The sequence below is a fragment of the Rhamphochromis sp. 'chilingali' genome (genome assembly GCF_963969265.1).
Source record: "Rhamphochromis sp. 'chilingali' genome assembly, chromosome: 13".
NCBI classification, from domain to species: Eukaryota; Metazoa; Chordata; class Actinopteri; order Cichliformes; family Cichlidae; genus Rhamphochromis; species Rhamphochromis sp. 'chilingali'.
The window spans coordinates 6,998,241-7,019,836 of NC_137940.1; the positions used below are offsets into that span (position 1 = coordinate 6,998,241).

The 21,596-nt window shown below is 38.5% G+C and overlaps 1 protein-coding gene across 1 annotated transcript; it reads left to right on the forward strand.

Annotated features, from left to right (window-relative positions):
* The first annotated feature begins 2,926 nt into the window (after positions 1–2,926).
* qdpra (quinoid dihydropteridine reductase a) lies at positions 2,927–17,115 on the forward strand. Its single transcript, XM_080901313.1, has 8 exons — positions 2,927–2,972; positions 5,968–6,242; positions 6,327–6,419; positions 7,237–7,333; positions 8,102–8,242; positions 11,936–12,044; positions 14,057–14,140; positions 16,033–17,115. The coding sequence occupies exons 1-8, from the start codon at positions 2,942–2,944 to the stop codon at positions 16,133–16,135; spliced, it is 933 nt and encodes a 310-aa protein (XP_080757439.1). The 5' UTR covers positions 2,927–2,941; the 3' UTR covers positions 16,136–17,115.
* Positions 17,116–21,596: the final 4,481 nt, after the last annotated feature.

Here is a 21,596-nt window from a genome sequence, read left to right on the forward strand (position 1 = left end):
AGAAAAGCACAGGTGTTCTGTTATAACAGTCGATAGAGCCCTGCTCTATTCAAGTATCTCAGTACGATGTGACAGTGTAACAATAAGCCAAAACACCAGTAGCTTTATTGTCTGCACCTACACTTGTTTTATCTTCACGTGTCTTCACAAGTATTTCATGAGTGTGTTTAACTTATTCAGAATTACTATCACATGCTGAAGAATAGCAAAGGCATTCAAACATTATATCGCTCTGTACTGAACATACATCAAACAACATTTTTCTTCTTTAACAAACTAACCTTCCCAAATAGAAGGTACAAGAATATATTTTCTATAACTGATTTTGCTGCATGTATAAATACTCATATTTGTACAAATTTAGCCTGCATTAGACCAATGTTTCACTCAGACAATCTAACCTTTCCTTTAAGCTCTGTTTTTTAACACGGCAGAACACGTAGGGTGTCAAGTCAAAGTATAAAATAGTTCAGCAAGAAATGTATGCATTAAAATGCATGAGTAATGGCTTTATGCATAACCACAGAATTTATATACAGTATCAATCCTCTTCTGAAGGCATCGGTGTGCTCAAACACGCACAGAATACATTCCAGAAGGTAACAGAGCACAGCCACTTATGAATGTGATCCTGTATTTTTACAGGTAGCTTCAAAAGCAAATTTCACAAAGTGCTGCACTACAACGACAAACGCACGCAATCAACATTACTCGACAAAACATGGCACGGGGATGACAAAAGACATCACAAAGTCTGAGCTTAATGTGTGAGGTTAGGAAGGTTAAAAGAGGCCAGCAGAGCTGAGCAATATTGGAAATGAAAATAAAATCACTTCTCTAAAGCAAACATGTAAATTGAGTAAAACGAAGTTAAAAAGGTAAAGACCCTGAGCTTTTTTTCACACTGTTTTTCTGTTGGTTGAACTGTGAATTGCATCCCCTTTAGGCTGTTTTGTACCGGGTTAACTTAATGGAAGATTCATGTAGTGAGAAGAATCGCTACATCAGAGACCGTAAGGACACATTTCATATATCCCGCTACGTTAGGACCAGTATATGTCTGTGGAAATTATTTTTCTTTTTATGGTCATAGAAAAAACAACCTCACCTGCTGCTTCAATCCACAGTTTAGATGTGAGGAAATCTTTAGGAACAGAGCTGTGGATTGTTGCAGAAAGTAATGCACATTGTCACGCACAGTGGGGATTGTTTTATTTCCACTGCGGACTTTTCAGAGCACTACAAGTTGATTAAGTTATCTATACAGAATAGATCAAATGAAATATTAAGCAGTACTGGGCACAGCTGAAAACACGAGAATGAAGCAGCATGATTAAAATCTTCTACTGCCGCTAACGTTATTTTCCCCCTAAAACAATGGTACTGTATAATACAAACATTAGAGGCTTGTACAATGAGGCTTAGAATTAGTTTAATTCCAGGTTTTTCCCATCAAAAAGGTATTTTGCTGCATATTTGGCATAGATGATAAAAATAAAAGTAGCTACTATGATGTCACATATTGCTTACTGAAATCCTGCTGTGAAACAGATGTGAAGAGGGAAGAGTGGAGCTCACTGAGAACGTAGAGACAATTCACGCCCATCTGGCAGTTACTTATCAATCACAAGGTAGGCCCACCCTGAAGCATGATCTCCTTTATTGTCATTCTGGATTCTAATGGAGACCATAATGCACATAATTAACATCATGCTGTATTTAAAAAGTCTCAGGAAAATGAGCTGAGTGCTGTTTTTTTCTATAGACTTCTACACAATCAGACTTCTTTTTAAAACATAGAGGTCTCATCCAGGTTTAAGGCAGCGGTGATGTCACTCCTGAGACCTGGATGTTAAGTCTATCTGTTATGTACAGCCTGCTCCAGAACAGTTTACATCCAAGATGGTGGATCAAAGAGTATAAATGAAGTGTCTCCTGAGGAGTAGAAAGTGCTATACAGACATTAAAGTGCTTTATAATTTTAGCACACTGCCTAAACATTTAGAATTTCTCTAGCCAACATCAATGGGGGATGCAGATTCTAAGCAGGGGGAACCTTATTCCTTACTTATTTTTTTCCTGCTGACTCCAAGCTATGTCAGAGCTATTTCTTTGCTCTCTAACGCTCTATGACATAAATCTAAAAATGGGGGCATAAAGCCTGGTATGCAACTTGCTGACCCTATGTTAGATTTGCAAGAAAGCTTGTTTATTTTTTTTGAGTTATTTCTGATGATATATTTGTTCTGTTCTTAAAACCAACAGGATTGTGGCTGACTGAATGGTGCTAAAATGAACGTATACACCATAACAGAGCATCTAAGTAATATAACAGGCACTGGAAAAGAATCAAAAGGTAAACATTAAAGATTATGTTACTTACACATTGTTGCCAGCTTTGGCCAATTACCATATGTTGCTAACGCAGGACTTTAACACCACTGTGTTAAGGCAATTACAACACCTACTGTGTTGTAATTGCCTGGTAGTCATTAAGTTAAGGCAGATAACATAAAAGACACTGTGGGTATATTAAACTTGCTTAGTAGTTCAGGCCCAAGGACAGACATCATTAAAGTTTAAAAGAAAAAGTTGCCATTTCATTCATTTTGGAGTTCAATTCTTATTCAGTTTTATTTATACAGCGCCCAATCACAACACCAGTCGCCTCAAGGCACAAGAGTTCTGGTCTTATTTGTCTTCCCAGTGCCGTAGTTTTTCCCCAACTCCTGTCCTTGCTCTGAAACTAGCAGCCTATCAGTTATCATCTCTCCTCTCTGGACAAGCACCACCACTGCCCCAATAAACCCCATTCTGCAACAGCAGTTGCTGCTGTTGTCATTACTGTGTCCACTTCATGCCATGAGATACCAAGCTGCTGACAAATACTCAACCTGGCACAGGTTCCTTTGATGCAGCTCTAATTCTGTTTGTTTGTCGAATGTTGGGAAGCTGCAGGATTTCTTTTTCAGGTCTGAACTAACCAGATACTGGGTCATAATTATCATGTGTTCTTTTGTATCAGCCAGCTATTGAACTTGGTCAGCCTCACTGACTCCCTTCACCCACACAGTTTCTCCTCATCTCACATTGGAGGAGATGTGTGGGTGTGCATGTTTGTTTTAATATATTTTCTCTGGAGAGAGGAAGACAGGCAGGAAAGGAAGGTGTAATTCGTTTGTTTGCAACACTGGAAAGGTGTGTATTTGCTTCTCTAACCCTCTTTTTCCTGTGTGTGTGTGTGTGTGTGTGTGTGTGTGTGTGTGTGTGTGTGTGTGTGTGTGTGTGTGTCAGACTAGACAAACCAAGCACTTATTCCCAGTAGCAGAGGTGTGTGAAGTGACAGATCGGGGCTTCACTAGGGCCATCTTGTTTGTATAATTCATGAGAGGCAGGGATGTCTCGTTGGCATGCCGCTTTGGCTCAGCACAGGCAGCACAGCAGCAACTAATGGAAAGACAGAGCTCAGTCCTATGTTGTAAACCTTGTAGCCTTATAGCAGCACCTAGTGCTCACTATATAAAATTAAATGGTTTAAGAGATCTGCAACATTTGCAAGTTTTTTTCTATTATACAATTTAGTGAAAATGATGCTATTTTTTTTTTCAAATGCAAAATATAAAAACATCAGCCTTTAATTGTTTCTCCCCCTTGTAACGTATCTGAAATTACTGCATTAATTTTATACAGAAAATGGAAATTACCAAAATTTTAGCATTATAGGTGAATTCACGCAGAACTGCATTACTGCACACTAGGCTTGCCTGTAATATATTCATGTATGATAAAACTCAGTAGACATTTACTTTTCCTTAATGAAAACCTATTCTCAGAGCAGCCTGGGCTATTAGATTACTTAAGCACTTGTCATTTAAAAACATCTTTGTGTCCATTATAGCTTTTGGGCACTGACATTTTCAAGCTTCAGACAAGATGAATCACTCTGTCCAACTAAGATTTTGCTATGAAGATAAAGATTAAGATGTGTATTTTTTTTCTTTTTTTTTTTTTTTTACAAATAATCCAAACCATCTAACAACATTTTCACTTTTAACCTTGTGTGATAGACAAACTGTAGAAAAGACATTTAAAAGTGGTTTTTGAAGCCTTGGGTTTGGTATTTTGGCCATCTACTTTTTTCAAACCAGACGTGAACATTTTTCTACAATAAAACTCAAACAATGAGACTTGAAAGTAAAATCCCATTCATATTCTCCATAGGGATTTTGGTTAAGGGCACCAATGTTGCGACTATCTAGCGTAGACTCACTATGAGCTATGAAATTTTGAAATAATGCTATGTGTGCCTGTATAGTAAAAAAACAAAGTCTTTATGTTTTTACCCTTTTCTGAACAAAAACATGTTTTATTTACACACAATGTCAAGGACAACAGCTATTCTGTTCTACCTTTTATGGCTTGCCATGTACATGTAAATAGTTTTATTGGTTACTAAGAACAGAGCTTTTGAAAATCATCTTTTTCTCTTTTTTGACACCAGAATCTCTGCTGTTGCATGCACTCTGTTGTTACTGGCTGCTGATTGGCTAACATTTCTTTACAGTTAAGGTTATATCACCACCTTTTTCCTTCTTTTTCTTTCCTTTTCTTTTCTTTTTTGCATCTTCATTGAGACAGAGATTTTTCAAATTCTAAAGAGAAAATCTCCATTTAAAACTCCCATGTGAATGTGAATGTAGTCTTTTTACAAGCAACTGCTTCATTTGGTGCAGCTATACAGTTAACCTTTTAGCATTTAAATAAGCGAGCTTTTAAAAATTCAGCCACACTCTTCTGTAATTATAAAACATGTAGCATTTGTTAATTTCCCAAAAAACAAAACAAACCTCCCAAACACAGTATTTGATTGTAGACTCACTGTAAAATAAACAAAGAACAAAAAAACAAAACAGAAAAAACCCAATGTCTATAGCTATAGTAGATAGCGGAAAAACAGCCACTTTTCTTTCACTTAATTGTTTAAGTGATAGTTAATTACTTTGGTGTCGTATATATGGTAACAGGGTTGGGGAAAGAAGTCTGTCTCAACTGGAAAAGCTATAAATCTTGTGAAAATATAGTTAAAAGATCAAAATCTACACACTTAGTGGGCCAGATTAGAGTCTTTAATAGGCCATTTATGTCCCCCGGGCCTTGTGTTTGACACTTGTCCTCTAGAACGTCACCTGCTGGGTTCTGGACTAACATTTTGAACTCTCAGTGTTAGCTTTTTGTCCATAAAAAGGAACCACATTTGAAGACAGGGAGATTTAGCAAGGTGCATCCAGAAACTGTATGTTTTCATCCAGAGTCACTGGGTTCAATGGTAAGACACACACTTGCTAATTATTGCCAAATGACAAAGTCATATGATGATGCATGTACCCGCTGTGGTGTGACCCATCGAGTTTTCAAGTCCCTGATATGAAGCCACATGTTCATTCACTAACGTTTTTCCAGCGAGTAAGCCTAAAAAGTGTTTTGTAAAGTGTTTGATTAGGTAAAAGAACAACAAGTCAGACAACAACAAGGCCATTTTTTCATAGAGTTCAAACAGAATCCTTTTAGCAGCCTTTCACCTGCCGTCGGCCGTTAAAACAGCTCAGGTTTAAGGCACTTCTGCCTTGAATTCAATTTTAAAACCTAAATCTAAATCCATCGTTCATAATAATAATATTTTTAAAAGACTTTTGCTCACAAAAATGCACCAACAGCAGATGGTCAGGTTCTGTTCAGTAACTCAAATTAGCAGAGAGTTACCAGGTACAGCTTCCTATCCTTGGAGGACAAACTTTTACCTGTAACATAAGCATGTTATTTTTTAAAGTCATTATTATTATTAAGTTTTCTATACTCCTTTTCAGTGTATTGGCATTGACCACGTGCTTTTTATTGCTGTAAAGTTTGGCTGTGGGAATTGACTCGCTCTCCAGTGCCTATTTCAAGAACTGCAATTTTTGGTTTCAGCTCTCAGCTTGTTTCGCTTCAGGATTCACTTTGGAGTGGGTGATTTCCTACAGTCGTTGAACGCAGCATTAGTTCAACCAACTTGTTGCTCATTCAGAGAAACGCCTCCTATTCCTCCTCCTTCTGCTCTTCTAAACTCAATCCCTGCAGCTCTCTCGCTCTCACTCCTGACGGGTAACTGGAGCGTGAACATGGCTGCTAACCGGGTGATCATTTACGGTGGGAGAGGCGCTCTGGGCTCAAAGTGTGTCGAGTATTTCAAATCTAAAGGATGGGTGAGTGGTGACAGCTAACGCTAGCATGCTAGCACTGATAAACGGTGAGCTAACTATATTTCTCTTTCTCTGTGCACTAAATAGTGGGTCGCCAGCATCGACATGGTTGCAAATGAAGAGGCTAATGAAAACGTGATCGTGAAGATGACGGAGTCTTTCACCGAGCAAGCAGGACAGGTGCTCTGCAGATCTTTCTGACTCATCAGTGCAAAAACTGAAGCGTTAACAGACAGGAGTAGGGCTGTTACTGCGACAGCTAAAGTCAGACTTTTCATATGACTTTGGTATAACTCTAATGACATTTGTTTGTTGTTTTTTAAATTTATTATTGTTATTTTTATTATTATTACAACTATTTGCATTGTTCAGTAATAGTAGAGTTGCTAAAATGTGTGTAAGCTAATGCTGCGTTCAGGTCAACTGAGAAAGTGGGGATTTCGGTTTTTGTAGTAGAGAGGTTATGATAGAGTCAGATTACTGTGATGATTTTTTTTTTTTTCTTATTTGTTTAGGCAGCATTAATGGTTATCTAAACTGTACTTCTTTTTCTTGAACCCCTTAGTAGCTTTTATAGTTCAAATCTGTTCATTGAGAGCGTCTAAGGGTAGAGAGGTATAAAAACCCAAGGTAGGTAAAACTATTAAAGCTGATCTGAGCGGTCTTATTTGACACACAGAAATATATTTATCATTTGATGCATCTCTTTTTGCCCATTTTATGTGACCTTGATAAAAATCGGTAGCATCCTTTCTCTCTGTATAATTGCTTTTGGTAAGATATTTTTTGCACTTTATAAAATGAAAAGTGTGTTTTTAGAAATCTAACAGTACACTGACTGAGTGAGGATAATTTCTACAGCTATCCTCCTTTGTTTGTTTACCAGAACAAACACTCTCCAGCTGCTGCTTAGTTGACATTTAAATGCCATTCAGCTCGTGCGTCTGCCCAGTGGCTTTATGTCATTGTGTTAGCAGTTAGCTCTCATTTTGTGCAGGTGACGGCAGATGTGGCCCAGTTGCTAGGGGAACAGAAAGTGGATGCCATCTTGTGCGCGGCGGGAGGATGGGCGGGAGGAAACTGTAGTTCCAAAGGTCAGAGTTCAACCTTTTTTTTTTTATTATTATTTGTTTTGGTGTTAATAATCAGCCAGCTTTCCTGCAGTCTCCCATGCATAATTGTGAACTTGAAAACAATTTGCTTTGTAATTAAATAAAGTCTAAGGGATATTTGTGATTAGACTTTTTCTTGAATCTCATTTACTTAGAAGTGTTTAAATCTTGTTCTGCGGGGCCAAAAGCTTGCCAGATTTTTGTTCTGCCAGTTAGCTTTTTGGTATTTATTCCATAGCTGTACCTGGCAGCAAAGGGAAAGCAGCAGTTCTCTTGAAGTGCCAGAATTGATGTGCACTGTGCAGCTAATAAGAATTTTGTGGTTGCCGCAAATTCAGCCATTTCAAACATTTGGAGGATAAGGCACTCGCTTTCTGGCAAAGATGAAAAGGCTGGCATTATTGAAGCTACTCAAAACAGCTGGTCTACCCGGCTCAGATTAACAACTTAGTGTATTAAATCTTTACAAATACCAGTGTTTATAAACAGCAATTCGCCATTTAATAGATGAGTTACGTGCCAGCAATGATTTTTGGCAATGAAGGGTTATCAGGCAGTCTGGTAAGACTTCAGGACGTTTCTGGTCCAAGTCAAGAAATAATCTGACACAGTAATCCTGTAAAAATGGTAATTTGATCTTTTTTAATCAAGTTTTTGTACAGATCAAACAAACCTTTTCGAGGTACTCGTAGCTTTCGGCACTGCTTTGAAGAGCCAGTCTAAGATGTTGTTCTCTGTATTCTCCTACAGACTTTTACAAAAATAGTGATTTGATGTGGAAACAGAGCGTGTGGACCTCAACCATCTCCAGCCACCTTGCTGCCTTGCACCTAAAAACAGGTGGACTGCTGACTCTGGCTGGAGCTAAAGCAGCCCAGTCAGGCACTGGAGGTGAGGCACACAGTTTTTGTTGCGTGTTTACTGTTCTCATCATAGCGAACTGATGGCCCGCTCCTCAGGGTTACAGACTTTGACCAGGGTAATTGACACACTGATCAGAGGCGCACCTGCTCACAGCAGTGTGTGCGATTGGGGGCGAAATGTGTCGATAACATTGATCCAAGAAGCAAGACAGAATCGCTGATGAGCTCTGCGGCAGCAGTGGTGCTCACTGGTTAGTGAGTCTGTTTCACAAACAAAAAGTAATTGGTTTGATTGCCAAAACAGCATGTTTGTCTACTACAAACCTTCCCCTGTATTGTTGAGCAATCGACTCAACCGTGACCTGCTTAATCGTTTTAAGATATCTGGGGCAAGAGTGAATAAATAAAAAAATTAGGTTAATGAAAATAGATAAATTAGACCAAAAGTAAATTTAAATTTAATTTTTTCTTAAAACAAAAAAAAAAATGGGAAATGGGTGTAGCGATTTATTGAAATGTGCAAATTTGGATTAATCGCTCCATACAACATGTTTTCACTGCAGTTCTTTTTGTAATCTGGCAAACCTTGGCTGGTTCTCGCCATTTGCCTTCCTTCACGAATAATATCTTCTTGACATCCAGCCTTCTACTGAAACAATTTCTCATGAGGCTTCAGTGAGGAGTAGATGGATTCATTGAAGGGCTAGATGCATTCTTCAGTTCCTGTGTCAGGTTTTTCAGGGATTTTTTTTTTTCCTGCTTCTTAACGATATGACTGTCAGACCCTGTTCAGATGCTGTAGGTAGTATTTAAGATGTACCACTCCTGTGTTTTGGTTAATAGTTCTTCAGCATTCATCTTGTTGGTGCAAAATCACATTTTATATCTGTGAAACTGTGATATCTTTGGCTTTGTTTTGTTTGTTTTTGTATATTAAATTAATGAAATTAGAACAAATTAAGTTTGTTTTTTGCGACAGGGTGCTAGGAACAAAGTGTCTAAAATTAACGATTTTATGTTTATTTACATACTAGAACAGGCCGTCCATGGGGTTGTTTAATACTCAGCCACTTAAACAACCAATTAAGACAGAGTCCAAAGAAATCACTTTATTCAACTTAATTAATTAAAGTCTACATCTATGATTAATTGGTATAGTCAAATACTTTGTTAGTTGCAGCCTTGTTACCATGTGATACTGGTCCAGCTCTTCAGCTCATGTAGTGTCCATAAAGGCTTAAATCCAGGGCCATGTGATTTGTAAAAACCCCTCCTGTGACCAAGCTGGCCATGTGATGGGCTATGATCCAATTCTACAGCTACACAAAGCCCTGGCTCAGCAGCCCACACAGAGCCGAAGAGCTCATTGGCTGCCGGCTTAGGAAGACAGTGACTCAGCAGTTGTTGGTCCTCACACAATGTCCCCATGCAGTGTTCTAACTTATCAGACTAAAGCATTTTAGTTGTTCTCTGTAGTGCAAGCACTTAGGTAGAGCTCTGCATAGTAAACATGTGGGGAAAAAAATCTTCAAATTCTAAATAAACACAAGGCAATAACAAGTACCAAATGTTAAGAAATGTAACAAACTGGTTTAAGAGGCACCTACACTCATCCTTTTTTTTTTTTTTTTTTTTTTTTTTGAGTGCTTTGATCAAACAAGATGAGTGGAGAGTTAATAAGCCAAATCCAGATCATCTATGAAGAGGAAACAGGAAAGGATATTAGGATGAGTAATTGTACTGACTTTGACTTTGTTGTTGTTCATCAAAGTTTAATGGATGAAAAGGCTGTTAAATGCTGCAGGTGTGTGAGCTAACAGACCAAATGAAGGGAATCGTTTAATACACTGAAAATGTACGTTGATTTTGGGTTGGCCAAATGTTTAAAGTAGTTAAAAGTTTTTGTCATACTCGTTGTCTTTCAGAGGGATTTACGATGCAGCAGATTTTACAAACCCAGGCTTTCTTTGTGTTTGCTGTCTTGACAAAACCTAAAACCCAGTCAGAGATAACGGGCATGACCCTCATAACAGGGACCACAAAAAAATATGCATTTTCTGCATCATCTACATGAAAATTCCCTTTTTGTACATTTCCAGTTTGTGTAGTTTGCATTTCTGTAACTTTACTTTAGAGCTTCATTTTGGTGGTGTTAGTAAGGTCCAACATGTGTAAAGTGTTTTCCTTCAGTAAAGAATATATACTGCATTTGGGGCAAGTTGTGAAAAGAAACTAAAAATGTGGCACTTTCGGCCAATTTCAACCCAAAACTTGGTTAAAAAAAAAACAAAACCTGCTCACGACTTGGTTCTGTGTTCAGCGTAAGTTACCAAAGTTGGGTTTAGGCTCAACATACCCCAGTAGCACATCAATCTTGTTTCTTAGCTTCTTTCTCTGAGGAGCAAACCCAATTTACTAGAAATCTGAAAGAAAAAACAAAAAGCCAGCAGGTGAAGAAAAGGTTGGAAATTTTATGACTGCCCTTTTTGAGAATTTGACCCCACAGTTAAGCTTAAGAGCAGAGTTTGAACCCCAGACAGTTCAAAAGGAATGCAGAGCTCTTTGCTTGGCCTCGTGAAATTTTCATGGTTTGTGATTATCCTCCCAGATATGCAACTTGTAGCCTTTTAAATTCCTTGGAGAACTCCATTCTGGCCTCATTTAACATTCACTAGATGATAAGTCAGTAGTCAAAGCAGTCTCTCATACAGAACAGAGATGAAGACACTATGAAGAGACTTCCAGTGGATGCAGTGGTAATCCTAGAGTCAGTATATAACTGGAAAAACCTTAGTTGGCACCTATTGCATTTGTTTTTCTGCAACCAGTTGCAGCTGCTGTTAGATAGAATCACTAAATTATCAGCATGAGATTTGGAGTTTAATCATTTGGTAACTATTGAGTGTGTCTGTTACAAGACTAAATAATTAAGCTTAGTTATTGAAGAATAAAGCAGATGAGAGAGGTGATCAGCATGATGGCGCAGCGGTTATCAAACGTCTAATGCAAACTATAACAACTCAAAATTGCAAATTCGCAACATGTTTTGGAACTATTATATTGCAGATAATAATGTGAGTCTGCATAGTGTAAATTCTATTTTTTCCCTTCTTTCCAAAATGTTTTCAGGTGAATGTATATGTATTCATGCAACAGAGCCAGAAATCAGATTTTTGTTTTTTAATGATGGGCTGAACATGTCTGGTTGTCTAAATTCGCATTCTAATCTGGTCAGTATACAGTGAGTGGATGCATTTGCAAGACTGGTATTCCTTACTAGTGTTTGCTCTTGCAGGAAAAACAAAAGCTTGAGAGCAAAGTCATGCCACCACCCCTCGTTTCTATTGGTTGGGGATTTATAAGCCTCTCATAAGATCATTTAGGGGGAAGAGACGCTTACTGTTTCCAGATGCTGAAGAGTCAGAAAATTCGTTCTCCCAGGCTGGGCTCATGTACAGATTCAGTATGCAAGTAAGCAGACTGTCAAGCCTTAAGTCGATATTAACATTTACAAACCATGTAAAAGACAGGGAAGCATTTGAAAGTCTCAAGATGTTCCTCACATAGATTCACAGACGTCTGGTCTGTCCACTTGACCCCTCTCAACAAATCAGTACCGTCCACTTTCTGTGTAACGATTATATTGTGTTGTGCGTTGCCTTTTGCAAGCTGAATTTTCTCCAGGATACTAAAATAATAATGTTTCCACTGCAACCCCCAGGCATGATAGGATATGGCATGGCCAAAGCAGCCGTCCACCAGCTGTGTCAGAGTCTCGCAGCAAAAAACAGTGGGATGCCTGCCGACACTGCTGCTGTCGCTATACTACCGTGAGTACTGAAATAAAACACAATCAAGGTGTACAAAAGCAGCTCTAGCATGTGCTGTCCTTAAAGGAACAATCAACAAAAAGTCTTCTCTGCTAGATTAAAACTAGAAAAGTCTATTGCTCTCTTCTCACCCTCAGATTAGATTAGTTGTATTTACAGCAGATACAACTGGAAAGCCAGACTTACAGGAAACAAAGTTATCAGTATTGAATAATTAAAAGCAGTCCTTACCAACTTTCATCCCCAGTCTGTTTTTCAAAGATTTTAAAACTTAGTCGAGATGATCCTGAGCACACTTTATGTGTAAAATCTCTGGTTTATCCCTGCTAGCAAAAAGCAACAAACTGAAGCTAATAGAATTTAATAGCTTTATATGGCCTAGCATGATTTTATTAACCTTTTAAAATAAGAAGCTACAATAGTTTTTAATATATTTTTAAGCTTTTTTGACTGTACAATTCACACAAATGTGTTTTCCTCAAAACACAAGTTGCTCTTTTTATTATGAGAAAACAAGTGGCTTTAATTATATTATACAGTTACTGTTCATTACTGTGTGTAGTGAGTTTGTAATTAGAATTTAAATGGAAATGAAAAGGGAAACATGGCTCCCTGGGTTTTACTCAGAAATAAATCTTACACTTGCATGTCTTACATGTCTTCTTTTTCCACACTGGGTTTTACCAAGGAATTGTCTGCAGGTGCCTCTGCACTCCTGTTCGTCCTGCTGACATGGACTAACCTTTCAGATCCCACCTGAATTGTTTTTATGGGGTAAAAATAGTTGATTTTATGGTAACACAGAAACCCCTAGATTTCCTGTATTAGCAAAAGCATGTACTGTATGTTATGACAAAAAAGATTTTTTTTTTCCTTGGATAGTGTGCTGGTGTTCCGCTTGCAGGGTAATACTGTATATTGCTTCTTCTAGTGTGTTTTTAATATTTTTAGGGAACAGATTTGTCTCTAATCCATATCCAGCAGCAGACTTTTATTAATAAAACAGGACTGACAAACCGGTAGGATGAATTCAAGTCATTTTTTTGTGCTACAGACGCAGGTTTAAAAATGTGTTCTGTATTCACCATAACATAAAAGTCATGTATAGAGCTGCTTTAAATACACCAGCACGGCAAGCAGTCGGTGAAAGGACTGAAGATGAAAGCTATAAAATTAGCTGTGCCACGTATTCTTTGTCATGTTGGATAGATAAGTACGAGGTGAGGATAAGATGCAGGAATAAAAGATGAATAAGGGTGCCCGTTCCACGCGGTGGATCTGCACATGAATGCTTTAGATGAATGACACACAGCTGTATTTGCATCATTGCGCTCTCTCTTTAGTTATTGGATATAAAAGCAGCTTTTGCACTGTCATCATGAGAAGAAAGAAATGTCTTGTTAGGGGGTGTATCCACCCCTCGCGCTCTGTTTGGCTGCATTTTCCTCCAGTATGGGGCCAGGCTGCCTCTCCAGCATTCTGTCACATCTGTTTAACATTAGCCCCATGACTTGCATTTCTGCTGCATGCAGGTCTCTGATGCTGTGGCACCACCATATAGTAACCCGAACATTTCTGCAAAGCACAGTATAGAATAAAAATGTTGTTTACCCATTGTATGGCTTTTGCAGGAATACACAGTCTGACAATACAGGATTGCCCTGGCAGATGATAACACGCCCAATGCAAATGTCCTCACTCAAGCACATAAACTGCAAGCCTTATTGTCTGAGCGATGGCTGTTTCAAGTTTAAAATAAGCCTCCTGTGCCTTTTGCCATAATTCCTAAACATTTTTTTTCTTTAAGCTGAATGTTGATGTCTAACTTATACGGAATAATCGATTTTCCTGTGAAATGCAGTTTTAGTATGCTTATAAAATGACTTCAACCCCTCAGAAACTGCATGTGATATATAGTATGTGTGGAGATGCTGCAGTCTGCACACTCTGCTTCCTCTGTGCTGCTCAGACGCAGCTACTCACCCTGATTGTCATCTGGCTTCATTTGGCAGCGTTACCTTGGATACGCCGATGAACAGGAAGTTCATGCCTAAAGCAGATTTCAGTACCTGGACACCGCTGGAGTATATTGCAGAGTGAGTGCCAAAGCAGTCTTTTTCTCTTCTTTGTTTTTATTTAGATTGGGGGTGTGTGTATATGTTTTTATCAATTTTCAAATGGTGAAATGTTCAAGATGTTCAGTTTTATAGGAGCCCTATTATGCAAAATTCCAACTGCACTCTATTAGGGCATTCACATTTTAAATTAATATACTTCTTAAATGCTTTGATATCGTTCAACTGCTGTACAGCTCCTCTGCGTGTTTCTGTTCACAACGGCCCCCCTGCTGACTCTCAATTGTTCACACTGTTATTAAGATGGTGTGGGCAAAGAAACAGAATTTCTTTCTGATTGTTCAGCATTGGACTAAGAAGCTCTTTGATTCTCAGGGACTGACACCGTAATCGTCACATTTACCTTTGATGCTTGGGATCACAGAAACACTTCCAGCTATCAAACTACGTTACATTAAAGTGACTGGAAATACCTGAGGATGTCTAATTATGCACAAGAATGAGGAGGCATGAACACAGAATACAAAGTGTTTTGCAAGTAGCTGCTTAAAAAATCTGTTAGGACAGATTTGTTTTGTTTATATGTATATTATGTATTCTGACATCTTCATGAACTGGAATTGGTTTCTTTTGAGGATCTGAAGGTTTGGCTGCATATGAATATCATTAACCCAAAAAGAAATAAAATTTAAAATATAGAATTGCACCACAAGATGGCAAAATAGACTTCTTCTGGGGGGTTTTAAACAGCAATGAGACAATTAAACTTCTATTAACAAATAGAACTTTGAGCTACATGAGCCACTCTGCCTTTACTTAAAGCTTTGATAAATTTGTTAATTTCTTTTAATCCTTGGTGTACAACTGAATGAATGCTTTGGCTTTGGCTTTGGCTGCGTTTATGTCTGTGTCGGCCAGTGAAGATTAGATGGGATTTGATCCACTTTGATAATCCCGTAGGAAACAGATGAGGGTCTGGAGACAGAAATAGAAACAGTCTATGTGACCCGAAATTAATGAAGGTAGCGGTTAGTTTGTTTTAGCACCTATTGTTATTCTGTGCTTACCTTTCTGGCCACTGTTCATCTATTAAACCAAACTGACTTCCAGTATAAGCTGTTTTTACTTAGATTTTATGTTACTGTTTTAAGTTAACAGACTAGCTCACGTGGTATTTGAAGGCATCTTTGGTGTTGAGTTATCGGTTTATTTAACTAAAAAAAAACCCCACAAATTTAGGTATGCTGATCAGTTATTTGGCGTGTAACGGGGGATAAACGGAAAGAGTTGTAAATGTATGCAAAGAATAAGGTTACAACTACAGACAGTATATTAAAGAAAAATATAGCTTTGACATCGACCACTGATCAGCGATATCCTGTAATGAAGCTCTAAGCTGACTGTTTTCAACATAAGATGCACATGTATTGAGCGAGTGGCAGATCTGAGTGAGAAACTAACTCTGTGACCATTGCGTTGTATTTAACTGCAGTTAACAGTAGGGCTGCCACGATTAGTCGACTAGTCACGATTACGTCGACTATCAAAATAATCGTTTGTGGCAGCCCTAGTTAACAGTACCATTTTAGGCTGTGAATTTGCAGTCATAGAGCAGGATGTCGCCCAGGGAATAAAACCAGCCCACCAGAGGGAAAGCAAAAGAGAACTGACGCTGCCAGCATCTTATAAAACAATCAGGGGAATATGATTGAGGTGTGGCTCATCTTCCAGACACATCTGTGCCTCCTTGACTCCAACAAATAAACTGGAAAAAGCAAACACACTTACTAAGAACCAAAAGGTTCAGCACATTGTACATATATAATATATATAAGAATGAACATGAAAAGGTATTGAAGGTTTTATTCAACTACTCAAAAAGTTCTTCCTCCTTTCTTTTTTTCCCTCCTCAGAATGTTCTTCAGCTGGGCCACCGGGGTGAACCGACCATCTTCAGGAAGCCTCATGGAGCTGGTGACCTCCGGAGGCGAAACCCAGGCTGTTGCTGCTCAGTAGAGGACAGAGCAGGTGGGGGGTGGGGGTTAGTAGGGAGGAAGCGATAAAGATGGATGGAAACGGATACAGAGGCTTGAGGAGAGAAGGGTGAGAGATAGATGGAAGGAGTGATGAGGTGTGGAGGTGAAGAACAGAGCTGGAGACAGAGAGGAGCTAAATAAAATGGGTAGGTGGAGCAGAGATGACCAGATGGGTTTGTTTTGGAGGAGGGGGGCTTTCTTTGCAAATACAGCCTCACAGCGCCATCTAGCTGTCAATCATTGTAACTGACTGTAACAGCCAATCCAACTTTGTTCAATCTCTAGTAACTGAAATATTCTTCACGGATGGACCATCAAGGCTTACCTAGCATATTTGATTTAATCTCACTGAACAGTGATGTGAAATTGTGGTAACTGAACATTCAGAGTAAACAGTGTTATAAATATTTTAGGCTTATTTCATCGGATGCAAACAAGAGGTAATAAAATATACTAATGTAGCTTTAAACTCAAACTAAAGTGATGTCCTTCCATTTCATTGTCATAACATTTTTAATACGGGTAATTGCTGAAAATTAATGAGCAGTGGCTTATCTACCCTGTGGTTTTTTGTTTTTTACCACATTTTAAAGTTCATTCTTCTGAAAAGCACATTGGAAACTTCATAATCACCTACATTAGCCATAGCAGTTCCCTCTAAAATGTAACATGTGACAGTGACCCGTGAAATGTGTGAGCTCCGTAGACCTTTTTAGTTTCCACTGTTTAGGTCCTCTACCACTGCGGAAACTCAGTCAAAGAAAGCCGCTGTCTTCTCTCAAACGGACAATAACGCTTTAAAGTGGAGTGGCCTTATTTGTTTTTTGTATGTAGCTATCAAGTCAAAGTGTCCTTGCCGTCTGCAGTATGAAAAAGGTGCTCTGTTCCTGTTGTGGGTTTTCTGAGTCATGTGTTGTAACTGTCAATATTCACATTAAATCAATCCAAAAAAAATTGTCATCCTGTTTGAAAACAGCAGTTGAAGTTTAAGATGCTTTGGTGTTTGTAAAATTATATTTGTTTTTGTTTTTTTGTTTTTTAAATCTAGTGAGACACAAATAATAAAGCTCATGTTGCAATAATTACAGTTGATACTGTATTTTCAGATGTGAGGCCCACTCGAGTAGTTTCACAGTAGTTTCTCTGGTTCTTTGTCTTATCAGTTACAGATATATAGACTTTCACATCCTGCCCTAAAGTCATATGTGAGTGTAACGTGTTTGGCAGAAAAGAGACAAGTTAGAGTAAAAAATTAATTTACTTGATTTCTTTCCTTCAAGTAGCTGTGGATTATTTTTTAAGTGACATTTGGTAAGATAAGGTAAGCTATACACCACTCTTCACAGATCTGGGGAAACTCATTAGTGATAAAAGTCTAAAATAAATTGTTTGGCTTTTAATTAGTGGGGAATTTCTTAAAAAAAAAGAAAAGATAATAGAGTTATTGGTGTCCCTCAAACCAGTGGCACTCATGTATGGGGAATAATTGTAGCAAAGAAAATTAAAAACAATGCCCAAAAACCTTCCACTAAATGAATCTATGCAAGGCTTTCGTGGTAGGTTTAGAAAAGTACCAAAAAGCCTTTATTTTAGCGAGTGAGCATGTATCGGGCCTTCTTAGAAGTGTGCAAACACAGTGGTGAACAAACGTATTGAAATGTAACAAAAACAAAACACAAATATTGTAGAAATCTGCCAAAAACTTGTTTAAAACTAACAGTTATATTAATATGTATTATGTCATAAACCACAAACTTTATTCATTTCAAATTTGAGCCAGCATACTGAACTTCTCTGAGAAGTCAAAAATTAATCAAGGTTAACATTCAACCACTAAAATTTATTTTTCTTTTCAGGAAGTAAGAAAATAACTGCAATTTTTGCCTTTTTAGAAAAGTAAATTCATTGATTCAATTCAATTTTATTTATACGGTGCCAAATCACAACAACAGTCGCCTCAAGGCGCTTGTGATAATGATTGATAACACCAATTATATTTTAGCATGAAAAAGTGTGATTTCCATTAAAGAGCTGTTGCGTATTGGTGGAGTAACAATTACAGAAGCAGAAAAACTGACTTTATTGCCAGTGCTTTTAAGTTAGAGCAACTTACACTGGGACATGTGGTCTAATAAATTTGCACTGTACCAACTTCCAAGGTGGATTCCTTCTTATTATTATTCATATACATATTAAAAGCAGGATTATAAGTCCTTCACTACCCTGTTCACTAAAATTCTAAGGCAGAAATCAAATCTCATGGTTATATGAGGACAATTCTTGCTCTCCTTTTACATGCAGGACTCTTGTCTTCAAATAAATAAGTGAACATAAAATTGATCAATGTATAAAGTCTGATCAAGTCTTTAGTGTCAGGATCAATTCGCAGTTTTAGATTTCTCATTTGTCATTTGAATTATGAATTATTTGCCACAGAGATGCCCACTAGATGGTGCTGTTAAATAAAGAGTCCCACTGCTTTACTGCCACTCTTGTGTTTTTCAGTGGAAGTCATATTAATCAAACGGATGAGTTAACACCCAGAGCTGAATATGCAGTGCCATGCATACACAGTATAAAAATAACTTACAGGAGGACCCTTTAGCATTCACTCTCCTGCGCACAACTGATTTCTGAGCATCCAGGCCTTTCACCTTGGCAAATGCAAATCTCTACAACAGTGACATCTGGGAAGGCATCAATTTAAAACTTGGATTATGGCAAATAGATTATTTTACAGCCCCATTCCTCTTAGCGCAAAATGTTGTTGTTCAACCAACCCATATATTCACCCTCAGCGTGGACCAGACCAGAATGCACATAAATAGACTATGGGGCAGCTGCTGGGCCTTAGTCTTAAACTCTACTATTTCTCCCGGATGGCCACAGTTCCAGGGGACTATATGGCTGTTGACAAGCACGCTGCAATAAATCACCATGCTGAGGATTAATAGGAAAGAGCAAAGCGCCCCAGCTCACTGTAGCTGATATGTATTTATTCTAGGTGGCGTAGCAATTCATCTCACTGTGCACGGTGTGTGTCCGTGCGTGTGTGTGAGTGTTTGTGCGAGGGGCCCAAGGCGAATTCAACACGTCTATGCATACATTACCTCCCATGATGCCAGTACTATAGAGTGATTGCCCATGGGGATCGAGTCAATGTTTATCACAGAAAGCGTTTCAGCTGATCAAAGATTACCGCTGAGACAGAGCATGTTGTTCCTGTTTCAGCTGGGGCAGATAAGTTGTCACCCAGCGCTACAGGTGCTATTGTTTTGCGCAGTGTAAACCTCTGAGAAGCAAATTATTTGTATGTCACAGGTGCCGCGGTGCTCTAAAGCGAATTTATCCGCGGTGCTCTTCCTCTAAGCTGCGGCGGCACGCTTTTCACATCCCATCTGATAGCGCGTGTAAATGTAGGTTGACCAATGTGATTTAAGAAAGGTCTTGTTCACATAAACAGCAAACAAATTCTAATAAGGTCAGCACGACCATACAGTGGAATGGGGCAAAGCAACGTAGTGAAATGGAAATATGCATCTTCCATCACTTTTTACTATCAGTATACAACAATTCAACTGACAGGTGAAGTAAATAATGTGCCATTACAATCCAGTGTTGCACTGGCAAATCTTTGATCCTCACATTCATGTGGGTGATACTTTGAACTATTGTTGGGAACCCAGCACACCCCTTCATGGCAACAACGCTCTCCAACAGCAGCAACCTCTCCCAGCAGGCTAAAAGCTGCTCAAGAAAACAGAGAGCCCAAGGCATTGATCCAGTTTCCAAACTCCTCAGAGCCCAGTCAGACTGAGCGTCCCTGAACACCCCTAATCTGCAGCACGCGAGGGACCTACATGACATTAGGAAGATGGTTTCGATGTTGTAGAAGAATGCACTATATCATCATCTTCTTCTGTTGCTTCTGCTTTAGGGGTTGCCACGGCAGATCATCTGCCTCCATGTTACCCTGTCCCTCGCGACCTTATCTGTCAAGCCAACCCTCTTCGTATCATTCTTCACTACATCTATGAATCTTCTTTGTGGTCTTCTTTTCTTGCCGCCTGGCAGCTCAACATTCATCAGCCTTTGTCCCAACATAACCACTATCCCTCTGCACCCATCCAAACCATCCCAGCTTCACCTCTCTAGCTTTCTCTCCAAAACTCTAAACCTCAGCTGTTCTCTAATACACTAATTTCTAATCCTGTCCCTCCCAATCACTGCCAATTAAAATCTTAACATCTTCAGTTCAGCCTCCTGTCTTTTCTCTCCTGTCAGTGCCACAGTTTCGAAATCATACATCAAAGCTGGTCTCGCTACCATCTTATAAGCCTTCCTTTTCACTCTTGCCCGTATCCTTCTGTCGCAAATCAAGTTTTTAAACATCAATGGCAGTTATTCTGGGTTAATATAACTGTAGATATCATCTGGCAATAGGATCACACCAGCCTCAAACGTCCATCTTTGAACCCAACCTTCATTTTGACCTCAACTTTACACCTGCTAAGTTTTGTGACGGCATATGCATTATTGTGAAAATAATTCACTGACAAATGAAGTCCACAGACAGCCATAAAATCATCCGCCAAAGTACTCAAAGGAAGTATTTTTCCTCCTTAATTATGAATGTCTCTATTACCACTCACTGTCCACCGTGCTTAATGCTATACTTATGTGATATTAAAAGAGGGAGAGTTTCTGTTCACCGGGAGGAAACCAGGTGCAGTTTCTTGAGACCACAATGGCTGTAGTGTGTAGTATGGAAACTGAACACTGAAAAGCTTTAATCGCCATGACTAATATAGAACCGGTATTTGTAACATGAGCAGAGACAACCTGCGTATTTGAACGGATGAAGAAAAAAATCCAGAAACCAAACTACCAACTAAATGGTCAAAAAGAAATGTGTCGGCTGAAGAGTTTCCTAAAGTGTATTACAAAAACACTGACGTTTTAATGATCACAAACAAAAATCATGCTACGTAAGCAGAACGTGTGAAGCAAGCTTTGATATCAGGAAGTTTGGCGTGAAATGAAAGGAAAGTGGGCACAATTTGTCAAATCAGCGAGTGAAATTAGTGACTGAAGTGACATCTTCTGCTCTAATATGTATTTTTGGTTATGGTTATGTATTTTAATTACAAAGAGAAATATTCAGTTCATTTGGATTAGATAATTTTAACATAATGTTATGTCTGTGTCTCAAAATAAAGAAATAAATAAGCACTAATAATAAACATAAACATAGCATTGTGGATTTATTAGTACTACAAGAATTAAATACTTACTGGTTTCATTTGTAAAGTTTATTACTTTGTTCTATTATGTGATCCAAACAGGCACACAATTTATTACCAGTTAAAACACATAATTGTCAATAGTAGGCCGAATTTTTGAGTGTTTATATTTTCTGTGTGTGAATTAAAACTTGCGTC

Bases quoted from the DNA above. Each gene is read 5' to 3' on its own strand.
- qdpra (XM_080901313.1), top strand. From the start codon at position 2,942: ATGTTGGGAAGCTGCAGGATTTCTTTTTCAG. The intron at 2,973-5,967 runs GTCTGAACTAAC...TTTTGGTTTCAG, and splicing joins CTGCAGGATTTCTTTTTCAG to CTCTCAGCTTGTTTCGCTTC. The intron at 8,243-11,935 runs GTGAGGCACACA...TGCAACCCCCAG, and splicing joins AGCCCAGTCAGGCACTGGAG to GCATGATAGGATATGGCATG.